A 17910-nucleotide genomic window follows, 5' to 3' on the forward strand; every position below is an offset into this window, starting at 1 on the left:
TGGTAGTAAGGTGCCAGGCGAACCGGTTTGTGTCCAGAACTGCAACGCTGCTGGGTTTTTCACGCTCAATAGTTTCCCGTGTGAATCAAGAATGGTCCACCACCCAAAGGACATCCAGCCAACTTGACACAACTGTGGGAAGCATTGGAGTCAACATGGGCCAGCTTCCCTGTGGAACGCTTTCGACACCTTGTAAAGTCCATGACCCGACGAACTGAGGCTGTTCTGAGGGCTAAAGGGGAGGAGCAACTCAATATGAAGAAGGTGTTCCTAATGTTTTGTCCACTAAGTCCACCCCCCCCCCCTCAAGGAAGATGGCATTTCTCCCTCCATCTGCCCTGTCCCCAACCGGCCCACCCCTCAGGAAGATGGCATCTCTCCCTCCATCCACCCCTGTCCCCAACCGGCCCACCCCCCAGGAAGATGGCATCTCTTCCTCCATCCACCCCTGTCCCCAACCGGCCCACCCCCCAGGAAGATGGCATCTCTCCCTCCACCCCTGTCCCCAACAGGCCCACCCCCCCAGGAAGATGGCATCTCTTCCTCCATCTGCCCTGTCCCCACCCGGCCCACCCCCCAGGAAGACAATGATCTGTCCTTACTGAATAGTCTCTCTTTCTTTCATAAAACGTTTCATTCATGACACAAATATAGTGTTTTCTGGGAATGGCTCATTAATCATGCTTTAACACTGGAGGGACATTCCTATAGTCTTAAAGTGGAGTTTTAAACAGACTGTCTCTACAGTGCTGTTACGTAACAGAATCCCCAACAGACCTGCAGGGTCGAGATGTTTCTGCTTAGAGACCTGCAGTGTTCCAGTAGGACAGACAGTAACACCCTCTGTGTTGGTTAGAAGGATGTAAACACCAACAGATGTAACAGGAGAGAGAGGTAGCAGGAGAGAGAGGTAGCAGGAGAGAGAGAGGTAGCAGGAGAGAGAGAGGTAGCAGGAGAGAGAGAGGTAGCAGGAGAGAGAGGTAGCAGGAGAGAGAGAGGTAGCAGGAGAGAGAGAGGTAGCAGAAGAGAGAGAGAGGTAGCAGAAGAGAGAGAGAGGTAGCAGGAGAGAGAGAGGTAGCAGGAGAGAGAGAGGTAGCAGGAGAGAGAGGGGTAGCAGGAGAGAGAGAGAGAGGGGTAGCAGGAGAGAGAGAGAGGGGTAGCAGGAGAGAGAGAGAGAGGTAGCAGGAGAGAGAGGTAGCAGGAGAGAGAGAGGGGTAGCAGGAGAGAGAGAGGGGTAGCAGGAGAGAGAGGTAGCAGGAGAGAGAGAGGTAGCAGGAGAGAGAGAGGTAGCAGGAGAGAGAGAGGTAGCAGGAGAGAGAGAGGTAGCAGGAGAGAGAGAGGTAGCAGGAGAGAGAGAGGTAGCAGGAGAGAGAGGTAGCAGGAGAGAGAGGGGTAGCAGGAGAGAGAGGGGTAGCAGGAGAGAGAGGGGTAGCAGGAGAGAGAGGGGTAGCAGGAGAGAGAGAGGTAGCAGGAGAGAGATGTAACAGAAGAGAGAGAGAGAGGTAGCAGGAGAGAGATGTAGCAGGAGAGAGGTAGCAGGAGAGAGAGAGGTAGCAGGAGAGAGAGAGGTAGCAGGAGAGAGAGGGGTAGAAGGAGAGAGAGGTAGCAGGAGAGAGAGAGGTAGCAGGAGAGAGAGGGGTAGCAGGAGAGAGAGGTAGCAGGAGAGAGAGGTAGCAGGAGAGAGAGAGGTATCAGGAGAGAGAGATAGCAGGAGAGAGAGATAGCAGGAGAGAGAGGTACCAGCCACTCTTTAAAGAGAGGTACCAGCCACTCCAGCCACTCTTTAAACATCACCTGGGCCAGCCACTCTTTAAACATCACCTGGGCCAGCCACTCTTTAAATATCACCTGGGCCAGCCACTCTTTAAACATCACCTGGGCCAGCCACTCTTTAAACATCACCTGGGCCAGCCACTCTTTAAACATCACCTGGGCCAGCCACTCTTTAAACATCACCTGGGCCAGCCACTCTTTAAATATCACCTGGGCCAGCCACTATTAAATATCACCTGGGCCAGCCACTATTAAATATCACCTGGGCCAGCCACTCTTAAATAGCACAGGTAAAACACATATTGACTAACGTGGTGACACCAATCGGTGCACCTACCGTACTAACGAGGTGACACCAATCGGTGCGCCCACCGTACTAACGAGGTGACACCAATCGGTGCGCCCACCGTACTGACGTGCTAACGTCCAACCTCGAAAAATACATGGAAAAACCCAAACCTCTAACAATCCTCTGACTACCAGCGCTCCTAAACAGATCAATGAAAAGAGAGACACCGGTGTGTCTGTGGTACTAACCTGCAGACGGTGGTCTCAGGGAGGTTTGAGGAGGTGGGGGCGTTGCCGGGTCTGAAGTTGGACACGTTGAAGTGAGAGAGGGTGTGGTACTAACCTGCAGACGATGGTCTCCGGGAGGTTTGAGGAGGTGGGGGCGTTGCCGGGTCTGAAGTTGGACACGTTGAAGTGAGAGAGGGTGTGGTCTATGAAGCCGTGCATGGTGCCTGTCTGACTGTACATGTACTGGTACACCAGCCTGGGAATGAAGTCTGAGGTGAACGAGATCACAAACGCCTGGCAGGGAGAGAGAGCACATTAAAGGGAGACGGTGAGATTGACATTTAGGAGCTTTTTCTACTCATCCAGAACCAGACGAACTCATGGATACCATTTTTATGTCTCAGCATGATCGCAAAGTTGTGTCTGTCTCAATGGCACTCAGACGCCACAATGAGACAGACTCAACGTTGTGATCTCAGTACCATAATGATACAACGTTGTGATCTCAGTACCATAATGATACAACGTTGTGATCTCAGTACCATAATGATACAACGTTGTGATCTCAGTACCATAATGACACAACGTTGTGATCTCAGTACCATAATGATACAACGTTGTGATCTCAGTACCATAATGATACAACGTTGTGATCTCTATACAGCTCTATGAAACAACGGGACTTTAACTAGGCAAGTCAGTTCAGAACAAATTCTTTTTTTACCATGACAGCCTACCCCGGTCAAACCCTAACGACGCTGGGCCAATCACGGCCGGGTTGTGATACAACCTGGAATCGAACCAGGGTCTGTTGTGACACCTTTAGCACTGAGATGCAGTGCCTCAGACCGCTGTGATACAACCTGGAATCGAACCAGGGTCTGTTGTGACACCTTTAGCACTGAGATGCAGTGCCTCAGACCGCTGTGATACAACCTGGAATCGAACCAGGGTCTGTTGTGACACCTTTAGCACTGAGACCGCTGAACCAGGGTCTGTTGTGACTCCTCTAGCACTGAGATGCAGTGCCTTAGACCGCTGAACCAGGGTCTGTTGTGACTCCTCTAGCACTGAGATGCAGTGCCTTAGACCGCTGAACCAGGGTCTGTTGTGACTCCTCTAGCACTGAGATGCAGTGCCTTAGACCGCTGAACCAGGGTCTGTTGTGACTCCTCTAGCACTGAGATGCAGTGCCTTAGACCGCTGAACCAGGGTCTGTCGTGACTCCTCTAGCACTGAGATGCAGTGCCTTAGACCGCTGAACCAGGGTCTGTTGTGACTCCTCTAGCACTGAGATGCAGTGCCTTAGACCGCTGAACCAGGGTCTGTTGTGACTCCTCTAGCACTGAGATGCAGTGCCTTAGACCGCTGAACCAGGGTCTGTAGTGACTCCTCTAGCACTGAGATGCAGTGCCTTAGACCGCTGAACCAGGGTCTGTTGTGACTCCTCTAGCACTGAGATGCAGTGCCTTAGACCGCTGAACCAGGGTCTGTTGTGACTCCTCTAGCACTGAGATGCAGTGCCTTAGACCGCTGTGATACAGCCTGGAATCGAACCAGGGTCTGTTGTGACACCTTTAGCACTAAGATGCAGTGCCTTAGACCGCTGCGCCACTCGGGAGCCTCGGGACAAAATGAGGAAGTGGATAGAATCTCTTTTTTATAATTACCAGTAAAATGTACGACTTTATAAAATATTGATTACTATGTATAGCTTTGTAAGACTATAAATGACCATCCACCCAAGCTTTGGAGTAGTTCCAGCAATTGTGCTAAGCTAACGAGATGCTAACTTCAATGACCTCCAAACTGCATGCAGATAATAAAAATGGTATCCATAAGTTCATAGGACTTTTAGGTAGCCTGTTAGCATATAGCCTGTTAACATGTAGCCTGTATCCTGTGAGCATGGCTCTTGCAGAGCAAGGGGAAACCCTACTTAAGTCTCAGAGCAAGTGACGTAACTGATTGAAATGCTAGTAGCGCGTACCCGCTAACTAGCTAGCCATTTCACATCCGTTACATTAGCATGTAGCCTGTTAACATGTAGCCTGTATCCTGTGAGCATTTAAGCCTGTTAGCATATAGCCTGTTAACATGTAGCCTGTATCCTGTGAGCATTTAAGCATGTTAGCATGTAGCCTGTTAACATGTAGCCTGTATCCTGTGAGCATTTAAGCCTGTTAGCATGTAGCCTGTTAGCAGGTTAGCTTCTTAGCCTGTTAGCATGTCACTTGTTAGCATGTAGCCTATTAGCCTAAAAGCATGTAGCCTGCTAGCCAGGTTAGTGGCAGCATCATTGCTACAGAGCAACAAATAGCCAACCCAGTCATTAACACCTCTCTATTAAAAAGCCTGGAATAACATCACCATGACAACCTCCACACCACTCTGAAATAATTACCATGACAACTTCCACACCACTGTAACATGTTTACAGTGACAGTTACATCATCTCCATGACAACCTCGGTCATAATGAAAACTAACTCCAGAGAATCCAGATGGGTTCTGTCAGGGGTTGTTTGTGTGTATATATATATATATATATATATATATATATATATATATATATATATATATATATATATATATAGCCTTCTAGCATGTATCCTGATAGCATTTAAGCCTGTTAGCATGTAGCCTGTCAGCCGTGTTAGTCTCCCTGGGAACCACCTACACATGCTAACAGGTGTAAATGCTATCAAGATACATGCTAACAGGCTATATACACACACATATATATGTGTGTGTGGTGTGTGGAGGTGGTTCCCAGGGAGAAGCTGGTCCCTGAAGGCAGATAAGGTCTTACGGTCTCTCCCTGACATGATCATATAAATCTGCTCTATATTAAACTGCCAGGGCTTACAGCCCGTGACATCACACACTGTTGTTTTAAGGTTTACAGCTGCAAAACAATCCACATGAAACATAAAGCCAACATTATTATTCTGACTGAATATCCCTCCAGTCTCCATTACTACACATTATCTCATCACGTCAAACAGAGAGACATTACAGAGGACATTATCTCATCACATCAAACAGAGAGACATTACAGAGGACATTATCTCATCACGTCAAACAGAGAGACATTACAGAGGACATTATCTCATCACGTCAAACAGAGAGACATTACAGAGGACATTATCTCATCACGTCAAACAGAGAGACATTACAGAGGACATTATCTCATCACGTCAAACAGAGAGACATTACAGAGGACATTATCTCATCACATCAAACAGAGAGTCATATTACAGAGGACATTATCTCATCACATCAAACAGAGAGACATTACAGAGGACATTATCTCATCACGTCAAACAGAGAGACATTACAGAGGACATTATCTCATCACGTCAAACAGAGAGATATTACAGAGGACATTATCTCATCACGTCAAACAGAGAGACATTACAGAGGACATTATCTCATCACGTCAAACAGAGAGACATTACAGAGGACATTATCTCATCACGTCAAACAGAGAGACATTACATAGGACATTATCTCATCACGTCAAACAGAGAGACATTACAGAGGACATTATCTCATCACGTCAAACAGAGAGACATTACAGAGGACATTATCTCATCACGTCAAACAGAGAGATATTACAGAGGACATTATCTCATCACGTCAAACAGAGAGATATTACAGAGGACATTATCTCATCACGTCAAACAGAGAGACATTACAGAGGACATTATCTCATCACGTCAAACAGAGAGACATTACAGAGGACATTATCTCATCACGTCAAACAGAGAGACATTACAGAGGACATTATCTCATCACGTCAAACAGAGAGACATTACAGAGGACATTATCTCATCACATCAAACAGAGAGACATTACAGAGGACATTATCTCATCACGTCAAACAGAGAGACATTACAGAGGACATTATCTCATCACGTCAAACAGAGAGACATTACAGAGGACATTATCTCATCACATCAAACAGAGAGACATTACAGAGGACATTATCTCATCACATCAAACAGAGAGTCATATTACAGAGGACATTATCTCATCACATCAAACAGAGAGACATTACAGAGGACATTATCTCATCACGTCAAACAGAGAGACATTACAGAGGACATTATCTCATCACGTCAAACAGAGAGATATTACAGAGGACATTATCTCATCACGTCAAACAGAGAGACATTACAGAGGACATTATCTCATCACGTCAAACAGAGAGACATTACAGAGGACATTATCTCATCACGTCAAACAGAGAGACATTACATAGGACATTATCTCATCACGTCAAACAGAGAGACATTACAGAGGACATTATCTCATCACGTCAAACAGAGAGACATTACAGAGGACATTATCTCATCACGTCAAACAGAGAGATATTACAGAGGACATTATCTCATCACATCAAACAGAGAGACATTACAGAGGACATTATCTCATCACGTCAAACAGAGAGACATTACAGAGGACATTATCTCATCACGTCAAACAGAGAGACATTACAGAGGACATTATCTCATCACATCAAACAGAGAGACATTACAGAGGACATTATCTCATCACGTCAAACAGAGAGACATTACAGAGGACATTATCTCATCACGTCAAACAGAGAGACATTACAGAGGACATTATCTCATCACGTCAAACAGAGAGACATTACAGAGGACATTATCTCATCATGTCAAACAGGGAGACATTACAGAGGACATTATCTCATCACGTCAAACAGAGAGACATTACAGAGGACATTATCTCATCACATCAAACAGAGAGATATTACAGAGGACATTATCTCATCACATCAAACAGAGAGATATTACAGAGGACATTATCTCATCACATCAAACAGAGAGACATTACAGAGGACATTATCTCATCACATCAAACAGAGAGACATTACAGAGGACATTATCTCATCACGTCAAACAGAGAGTCATATTACAGAGGACATTATCTCATCACGTCAAACAGAGAGATATTACAGAGGACATTATCTCATCACGTCAAACAGAGAGTCATATTACAGAGGACATTATCTCATCACATCAAACAGAGAGACATTACAGAGGACATTATCTCATCACGTCAAACAGAGAGTCATATTACAGAGGACATTATCTCATCACGTCAAACAGAGAGATATTACAGAGGACATTATCTCATCACGTCAAACAGAGAGACATTACAGAGGACATTATCTCATCACATCAAACAGAGAGTCATATTACAGAGGACATTATCTCATGTAGCACTAAATATTTGGGGGATTTTCTGGTTGATCCATTTACAGGATGATTTGAGGATGATGTCTGGCTGGATCAGGAGTTAGGATCTAGGATGAGCAACACCCTAAAAGGCTCTGAGAAGCAGCCGGTTATCTCTGGCCCCGTTCCCGTCACTGGGCTTTAATAGAGATATTAAGTTCTAAGAGCCTAGTGAACCTTCTGTGAGGCTGCAGAATGTTCACATGGCTGGAGAATGTTCACATGGCTGGAGAATGTTCACCAGGCTGCAGAATGTTCACCAGGCTGCAGAATGTTCACATGGCTGCAGAATGTTCACATGGCTGGAGAACGTTCACATGGCTGGAGAACGTTCACATGGCTGCAGAACGTTCACATGGCTGGAGAACGTTCACATGGCTGGAGAACGTTCACATGGCTGGAGAACGTTCACATGGCTGCAGAATGTTCACATGGCTGCAGAATGTTCACATGGCTGCAGAATGTTCACCAGGCTGCAGAATGTTCACCAGGCTGCAGAATGTTCACCAGGCTGCAGAATGTTCACCAGGCTGCAGAATGTTCACATGGCTGCAGAATGTTCACCAGTCTGCAGAATGTTCACATGTCTGGAGAATGTTCACATGTCTGGAGAATGTTCACCAGGCTGCAGAATGTTCACCAGGCTGGAGAATGTTCACATGGCTGCAGAATGTTCACATGGCTGGAGAATGTTCACCAGGCTGCAGAATGTTCACCAGGCTGCAGAATGTTCACATGGCTGCAGAATGTTCACATGGCTGGAGAATGTTCACCAGGCTGCAGAATGTTCACCAGGCTGCAGAATGTTCACCAGGCTGCAGAATGTTCACCAGGCTGCAGAATGTTCACCAGGCTGCAGAATGTTCACCAGGCTGCAGAATGTTCACATGGCTGCATAATGTTCACCGGGCTGCAGAATGTTCACCGGGCTGCAGAATGTTCACCAGACTGCAGAATGTTCACCAGGCTGGAGAATGTTCACCAGGCTGGAGAATGTTCACCAGGCTGCAGAATGTTCACATGGCTGCAGAATGTTCACCGGGCTGCAGAATGTTCACCAGGCTGGAGAATGTTCACCAGGCTGCAGAATGTTCACATGGCTGCAGAATGTTCACCGGGCTGGAGAATGTTCACCGGGCTGGAGAATGTTCACCGGGCTGCAGAATGTTCACCAGGCTGGAGAATGTTCACCAGGCTGGAGAATGTTCACCAGGATGGAGAATGTTCACCAGGCTGGAGAATGTTCACCAGGCTGCAGAATGTTCACATGGCTGCAGAATGTTCACCGGGCTGCAGAATGTTCACCGGGCTGCAGAATGTTCACCGGGCTGCAGAATGTTCACCGGGCTGCAGAATGTTCACATGGCTGCAGAATGTTCACCGGGCTGGAGAATGTTCACCAGGCTGCAGAATGTTCACCAGGCTGCAGAATGTTCACCAGGCTGGAGAATGTTCACCAGGCTGCAGAATGTTCACCAGGCTGCAGAATGTTCACCAGGCTGCAGAATGTTCACCAGGCTGCAGAATGTTCACCAGGCTGCAGAATGTTCACCAGGCTGCAGAATGTTCACCAGGCTGCAGAATGTTCACCAGGCTGCAGAATGTTCACCAGGCTGGAGAATGTTCACCAGGCTGGAGAATGTTCACCAGGCTGCAGAATGTTCACATGGCTGCAGAATGTTCACCGGGCTGCAGAATGTTCACCAGGCTGCAGAATGTTCACCAGGCTGGAGAATGTTCACCAGGCTGCAGAATGTTCACATGGCTGCAGAATGTTCACCGGGCTGCAGAATGTTCACCAGGCTGCAGAATGTTCACCAGGCTGCAGAATGTTCACCAGGCTGCAGAATGTTCACATGGCTGCAGAATGTTCACCGGGCTGGAGAATGTTCACCAGGCTGCAGAATGTTCACCAGGCTGCAGAATGTTCACCAGGCTGGAGAATGTTCACCAGGCTGCAGAATGTTCACCAGGCTGCAGAATGTTCACCAGGCTGCAGAATGTTCACCAGGCTGCAGAATGTTCACCAGGCTGGAGAATGTTCACCAGGCTGCAGAATGTTCACATGGCTGCAGAATGTTCACCAGGCTGCAGAATGTTCACCAGGCTGCAGAATGTTCACCAGGCTGCAGAATGTTCACCAGGCTGCAGAATGTTCACATGGCTGCAGAATGTTCACATGGCTGCAGAATGTTCACCAGGCTGCAGAATGTTCACCAGGCTGCAGAATGTTCACCAGGCTGCAGAATGTTCACCAGGCTGGAGAATGTTCACCAGGCTGGAGAATGTTCACATGGCTGCAGAATGTTCACCGGGCTGCAGAATGTTCACCGGGCTGCAGAATGTTCACCAGGCTGGAGAATGTTCACCAGGCTGCAGAATGTTCACATGGCTGCAGAATGTTCACCGGGCTGGAGAATGTTCACCAGGCTGCAGAATGTTCACCAGGCTGCAGAATGTTCACCAGGCTGGAGAATGTTCACCAGGCTTTAGAATGTTCACCAGGCTGCAGAATGTTCACATGGCTGCAGAATGTTCACCGGGCTGCAGAATGTTCACCAGGCTGCAGAATGTTTACCAGGCTGCAGAATGTTCACCAGGCTGCAGAATGTTCACATGGCTGCAGAATGTTCACCGGGCTGGAGAATGTTCACCAGGCTGCAGAATGTTCACCAGGCTGCAGAATGTTCACCAGGCTGCAGAATGTTCACCAGGCTGCAGAATGTTCACCAGGCTGCAGAATGTTCACCAGGCTGCAGAATGTTCACCAGGCTGCAGAATGTTCACCAGGCTGCAGAATGTTCACCAGGCTGCAGAATGTTCACCAGGCTGCAGAATGTTCACCAGGCTGGAGAATGTTCACCAGGCTGCAGAATGTTCACATGGCTGCAGAATGTTCACCGGGCTGCAGAATGTTCACCGGGCTGCAGAATGTTCACCAGGCTGGAGAATGTTCACATGGCTGCAGAATGTTCACCAGCCTCTTAGCACATCACATCTGGCTTAAAGACTACTGCCACTCTGTTGGCATAACTTTTGAGAATTGCGACACTTCTTGGAAGCAAAAGATGCTCTACAGAGATGGACTCCACCCGAACCATCTAGGAGCCTCTCGTCACATTTCAAGGCCGCGTTAAGATATTGACTAAGAGACAGTCCAAGCACCGCTCCTGAGTGGCGCAGCGGTCTAAGGCACTGCATCTCAGTGCTAAAAGCGTCACTACAGACCCTGGGTCGATCCTGGGCTGTATCACAACCAGACGTGATCGGGAGTCCCATAGGGAGGCGCACAATTGGTCCAGCATCGTCCGGGTTAGCGGCGGGTTTGGCCGGGGTAGGCCGGCGTTGTAAAATAAGAATTTGTTCTTAACCGACTTGCCTAGTTAAATAAAGGTTACATAAAATAAATGATAAACTGCTCAGTTAACACCTCTCATACTTTCTAAGCATTATTGTCAAACTGTTGTCTATACTGCCAGGGTTGTTGTCAGTTATAATCGTTTACCCATTCGTTTGAACTCAACTCTTAGATATGCTAATGTTAACTCAAACGAGAAGCCCACTGTGGTCTGCTCACCCCGGTGCTATTAGTTAAAATGCTACATTTGTTTGGGGAAAAATGTATCCATAATTGTTATAGGGTTCTACCGTCCTCCCTAGGCTTTGGGAACTCGAGGAGTTAACAGTTTGTCGTCTTCTTTTATTACATCAGAAGTTATTATCCTGGGTGACATAAATTATGATCGGGGGAAATGCAGGATTCAGACAATCTAAACGACGTGTAATAATCTAAACCTAACCCAGCAGGTGACTAAGCCTACAGATCCTGCAAAGTCAACTCTGATTGATCTAATTTTAACGAATAAACCAGAGGAATATGTATTAGATATGAGTGACCATTGCCCAGTTGTTTGTGTTAGAGATGGGATGATACCAAAATCGAAGCCTCGTGTCATCACAAAGAGGAATTTTAAAATCTTCAGTCAACAGGCATTTTACATGATCTTTTTGTTAGTGATCTGGATTGTATCTCTGCTATCCATTAAACTGATGTAGCTTTCAGCCTTTTTGCAGATGTCTTCAATACTTTTGTGGATAATTATGCTCCCTTTAAGAAATGAAGGGTTAACAGTAGATGCCTGGTACACTCCGGAATTCTGAGAAGTTAATCATACAAGAGACGGTGCTTGGGTCAAGGCCAGGAACACAAGCTTAGACCTGGACTGGCAAGCTTTAAAGCAACTGAGGAATCATTATGTAAGACAAATCAGAAAGGCTAAATCTGATTATTATGTAACTGCTCCTGCGGATTGTAAAGGAAACCCAGCTAAATTCTGTAATACTGTCAAATCATGAAGGGTTCATTCTCCTTTGTTCCACAACAAATGAATTCAGAGGGGCATGAATTAATGCAGGGTCATGAAGCGATGCTCCTATGGATCTACCGATAAACTTAGCCTTAAGATGCTTTGGGGAAACTGGTCCCTGGTCAATGTGACCCTCCCAATAATATACCATGATTAGTTGTATTGACTGGTAAAAATGTCCCACTGTAAAGCACCAGGCAGCTACTGGCTTTATGTGGCTTTGCACAACAGTGACTCAGTTCCTCCTTTTATGTTCCCCCACTGCCAAATAAGTTTTTGGTTGATCTAAAGATGCAACAACTATCATGGGTTGCTGATATGACCAGGATAATCAACAACTATCATGGGTTGTTAGGGGAGATCTAAAGATGCAACAACTATCATGGGTTGTTAGGGGAGAACTAAAGATACAACAACTATCATGGGTTGTTAGGGGAGATCTAAAGATACAACAACTATCATGGGTTGTTAGGGGAGATCTACAGATACAACAACTATCATGGGTTGTTAGGGGAGATCTAAAGATGCAACAACTATCATGGGTTGTTAGGGGAGATCTAAAGATACAACAACTATCATGGGTTGTTAGGGGGAGATCTAAAGATGCAACAACTATCATGGGTTGTTAGGGGAGATCTAAAGATACAACAACTATCATGGGTTGTTAGGGGAGATCTAAAGATGCAACAACTATCATGGGTTGTTAGGGGAGAACTAAAGATGCAACAACTATCATGGGTTGTTAGGGGAGATCTAAAGATACAACAACTATCATGGGTTGTTAGGGGAGATCTAAAGATACAACAACTATCATGGGTTGTTAGGGGAGGATCTAAAGATACAACAACTATCATGGGTTGTTAGGGGAGATCTAAAGATGCAACAACCATCATGGGTTGTTAGGGGAGATCTAAAGATGCACAACTATCATGGGTTGTTAGGGGAGATTAAAGATGCAACAACTATCATGGGTTGTTAGGGGAGATCTAAAGATGCAACAACTATCATGGGTTGTTAGGGGAGATCTAAAGATGCAACAACTATCATGGGTTGTTAGGGGAGATCTAAAGATACAACAACTACCATGGGTTGTTAGGGGAGATCTAAAGATACAACAACTATCATGGGTTGTTAGGGGAGATCTAAAGATGCAACAACTATCATGGGTTGTTAGGGGAGAATCTAAAGATACAACAACTATCATGGGTTGTTAGGGGAGATCTACAGATACAACAACTATCATGGGTTGTTAGGGGAGATCTAAAGATGCAACAACTATCATGGGTTGTTAGGGAGAACTAAAGATACAACAACTATCATGGGTTGTTAGGGGGAGATCTAAAGATGCAACACTATCATGGGTTGTTAGGGGAGATCTAAAGATGCAACAACTATCATGGGTTGATATGACCAGGATATCAACAACTATCATGGGTTGTTAGGGAGAATCTAAAGATACAACAACTATCATGAGTTGTATTGGAGATCTAAAGATGCAACAACTCTCATGGGTTGATGATATTAACCAGGATATTGTCTTTGGCTGCTGGACAATGAAAGAAAGTTGATTTGGAAACCAATAGAACATGATAGAAATGCTGGTATTGTATTTATTATGGATCCCCATTATTATCCTGCCAAAGCAGCAGCTACTCTTCCTGGGGTCCAGCAAAAATTAAGGCAGTTTATACCATTTAAAACGTTACAATACATTCACAGATTTCACAACACACTGTGTGCCCTCAGGCCCCAACTGGTTTCAATAGCATCAGAGGAAGTGTTTCTACAAATCATTCCCTCAACATTTCTATGGTCTGATTTGGTTATTTTGAAACAAGGTAGTAAAAAGTTAGGAATGTGGCCCAGAAGTTAATTGACAGCATGCCAGGCGGATTGCAGAGATCTTGAAAAAGAAGTGTCAACACTGCAAATATTGACTCTTTGCATCAACTTCATGTAATTGTCAATAAAGCCTTTAAAAATTATGAAACGCTTGTAATTATACTTCAGTATTCCATAGTAACATCTGACAAAATATCTAAAGATACTGAAGCAGCAAACTTGGTGAAAATTAATATTGTCATTCTAAAAATCTTTGGCCATGACTGTACACTGAGATCGAGGCTAATGGGCTCCCGAGTGAGGAGATGGCGCGGGAAGATGGCACGGGAAGATGGCGCGGGAAGATGGCGCGGGAAGGCGACGCGGGAAGGAATGGCAGCAGTTTTAATGGCGTCCAACCAACTGCGCTATTATGTGTTTTTTTTCACATTATTTGTAACTTATTTTGTACATAATGTTTCTGCAACAGTATCTTACAACAAAAAGGAGCTTCTGGATATCAGGACAGCGATCACTCACCTCGGATTAGACTGAGAGCTTCTGGATATCAGGACAGCGATCACTCACCTCGGATTAGACTGAGAGCTTCTGGATATCAGGACAGCGATCACTCACCTCGGATTAGACTGAGAGCTTCTGGATATCAGGACAGCGATCACTCACCTCGGATTAGACTGAGAGCTTCTGGATATCAGGACAGCGATCACTCACCTCGGATTAGACTGAGAGCTTCTGGATATCAGGACAGCGATCACTCACCTCGGATTAGACTGAGAGCTTCTGGATATCAGGACAGCGATCACTCACCTCGGATTAGACGAAGAGCTTCTGGATATCAGGACAGCGATCACTCACCTCGGATTAGACGAAGAGCTTCTGGATATCAGGACAGCGATCACTCACCTCGGATTAGACGAAGAGCTTCTGGATATCAGGACAGCGATCACTCACCTCGGATTAGACGAAGAGCTTCTGGATATCAGGACAGCGATCACTCACCTCGGATTAGACGAAGAGCTTCTGGATATCAGGACAGCGATCACTCACCTCGGATTAGACGAAGAGCTTCTGGATATCAGGACAGCGATCACTCACCTCGGATTAGACTAAGAGCTTCTGGATATCAGGACAGCGATCACTCACCTCGGATTAGACGAAGAGCTTCTGGATATCAGGACAGCGATCACTCACCTCGGATTAGACTAAGAGCTTCTGGATATCAGGACAGCGATCACTCACCTCGGATTAGACTAAGAGCTTCTGGATATCAGGACAGCGATCACTCACCTCGGATTAGACTAAGAGCTTCTGGATATCAGGACAGCGATCACTCACCTCGGATTAGACTAAGAGCTTCTGGATATCAGGACAGCGATCACTCACCTCGGATTAGACTAAGAGCTTCTGGATATCAGGACAGCGATCACTCACCTCGGATTAGACTGAGATGTTTTATACAACAAGCAGGACGCACAGGATGTACTTCAGACACCCGACAAGGCCGACATCCCCGTCAGAGAAAGGGACGCAGGTATAGAGGACACAGGGCAGGGTGCCTTGTAAAGGATCCGCCGACAGCGAGTGGGAAATCTGCCTTTACCAACAATATTACTTGCCAACGTACAATCATTGGACAATAAATTAGATGAGGTACGATCACGAATATCCTACCAACGGGACATCAAAAACGGTAATATCTTATGTTTCACCGAATCGTGGCTGAATGTCGACATGGATAATAATCAACTGGCTCAATGCGCTGCACCGGCTAGATAGAACACCACACTCCGGTAAGACGAGGGGGGGGGGGCGGTCTGTGTACATTTTTAAACAACAGCTGGTGCACGAAATCTAAAGAAGTCTCTAGATTTTGCTCGCATGAAGTAGAGTATCTCATGATAAGCTGTAGACCACACATTTGGCAAGTCTGACCATAATTCCATCCTCCTGATTCCTGCTTACAAACAAAAACTGAAGCAGGAAGTACCACTGACTCGGTCAATAAAGAAGAGGTCAGATGATGCAGATGCTAAGCTACAGTTTTTCTAGCACAGACGGGAATATGTTCCGGGATTCCTCCAATGGCACTGAGGAGTATAGCACATCAGTGTAGTGACTATCACAGTGCTACTTCATATTAACTTCCAGTGTAGTGACTGACTATCACAGTGCTACTTCATATTAACTTCCAGTGTAGTGACTATCACAGGGCTACTTCATATTAACTTCCAGTGTAGTGACTATCACAGTGCTACTTCATATTAACTTCCAGTGTAGTGACTATCACAGTGCTACTTCATATTAACTTCCAGTGTAGTGACTATCACAGGGCTACTTCATATTAACTTCCAGTGTAGTGACTATCACAGGGCTACTTCATATTAACTTCCAGTGTAGTGACTATCACAGTGCTACTTCATATTAACTTCCAGTGTAGTGACTGACTATCACAGTGCTACTTCATATTAACTTCCAGTGTAGTGACTGACTATCACAGTGCTACTTCATATTAACTTCCAGTGTAGTGACTATCACAGGGCTACTTCATATTAACTTCCAGTGTAGTGACTGACTATCACAGTGCTACTTCATATTAACTTCCAGTGTAGTGACTATCACAGTGCTACTTCATATTAACTTCCAGTGTAGTGACTATCACAGTGCTACTTCATATTAACTTCCAGTGTAGTGACTATCACAGTGCTACTTCATATTAACTTCCAGTGTAGTGACTATCACAGGGCTACTTCATATTAACTTCCAGTGTAGTGACTATCACAGGGCTACTTCATATTAACTTCCAGTGTAGTGACTATCACAGTGCTACTTCATATTAACTTCCAGTGTAGTGACTATCACAGGGCTACTTCATATTAACTTCCAGTGTAGTGACTGACTATCACAGTGCTACTTCATATTAACTTCCAGTGTAGTGACTATCACAGTGCTACTTCATATTAACTTCCAGTGTAGTGACTATCACAGTGCTACTTCATATTAACTTCCAGTGTAGTGACTATCACAGTGCTACTTCATATTAACTTCCAGTGTAGTGACTATCACAGGGCTACTTCATATTAACTTCCAGTGTAGTGACTATCACAGGGCTACTTCATATTAACTTCCAGTGTAGTGACTATCACAGTGCTACTTCATATTAACTTCCAGTGTAGTGACTATCACAGGGCTACTTCATGTTAACTTCCAGTGTAGTGACTGACTATCACAGTGCTACTTCATATTAACTTCCAGTGTAGTGACTATCACAGGGCTACTTCATACCAGACGGATTTCTGCCTGCTTGAACGGCTCAGATACACATGAAAACATTAAATGACCCCGGGAAACGATAGAACATCACTAAGAGATGCACAACAACAATATAACATAAAAAAATGGGTGAATCTTTCCTTTATTGCATCAGAGTGTGTTTTCAGAATGTGTGTGTGCGCTCCAATGTTATCACTTACATTTATAATGACAGAGAACTTTCCCATTCCACTCAGGATGTTGTACCAGATTCCTACAGAGAGAGAAAACACAGTTGTGAGAGAAGAGTGGAGGGGTGTGGATCTGTGTGTGGACATGTGTGCGTCTTTGCGAAGAGGGCGTGTTACCGATGTCTTTGGCTTGGACAGCGTCCGGTCGTCGCAGCTCGGTGACAAACTTCTTGGCATCGAGGCGGATCTCGATCACGTTGTTGAGGAGAGCGAAGAGAGGAGCCAGAGGGAACGACGCGACAAACAGAGACACAAAACCAAACTGGATAACTGGGGAGAGAACACACACAAAGTGTTAGCTGAGAGGAACAACATGAGGAAGTGTCTGGAACAAGTCATTATCTTATCTGGTAGTCCTCTGCAACACAACAACAAACAGCTGGAGGGCAGGGTGTTCCAGACATACACCAGCTGTTGATAAACACACCAACAAACAGCTGGAGGGTAGAGGACCCACCCTGAGTTCAGGACCTAGCAGGAGACCCACCCTGAGTTCGGGACCTAGCAGGGGACCCACCCTGAGTTCAGGACCTAGCAGGGGACCCACCCTGAGTTCAGGACCTAGCAGGGGACCCACCCTGAGTTCAGGACCTAGCAGGGGACCCACTCTGAGTTCAGGACCTAGCAGGGGACCCACCCTGAGTTT

The 17910-nt window shown here is 45.7% G+C and overlaps 1 protein-coding gene across 1 annotated transcript in view; it reads right to left on the reverse strand.

Moving 5' to 3' along the window:
• Window positions 1-17534, reverse strand: part of LOC120038852 (anoctamin-1-like) — a gene marked incomplete at its 5' end in the record, with an annotated part of 30791 nt that extends 13257 nt beyond the window's left edge. The window contains 3 exons of the mRNA XM_038984440.1: window positions 2405-2583; window positions 17235-17287; window positions 17382-17534. Of these exons, the coding sequence (XP_038840368.1) occupies window positions 2405-2583; window positions 17235-17287; window positions 17382-17534 (385 nt within the window). The remainder of the gene's footprint in view (window positions 1-2404; window positions 2584-17234; window positions 17288-17381) is intronic.
• Between the last annotated feature and the right edge of the window lie 376 nt (window positions 17535-17910).

This window comes from Salvelinus namaycush, unplaced genomic scaffold (assembly GCF_016432855.1).
Source record: "Salvelinus namaycush isolate Seneca unplaced genomic scaffold, SaNama_1.0 Scaffold2401, whole genome shotgun sequence".
In the NCBI taxonomy this organism is placed as follows: Eukaryota; Metazoa; Chordata; class Actinopteri; order Salmoniformes; family Salmonidae; genus Salvelinus; species Salvelinus namaycush.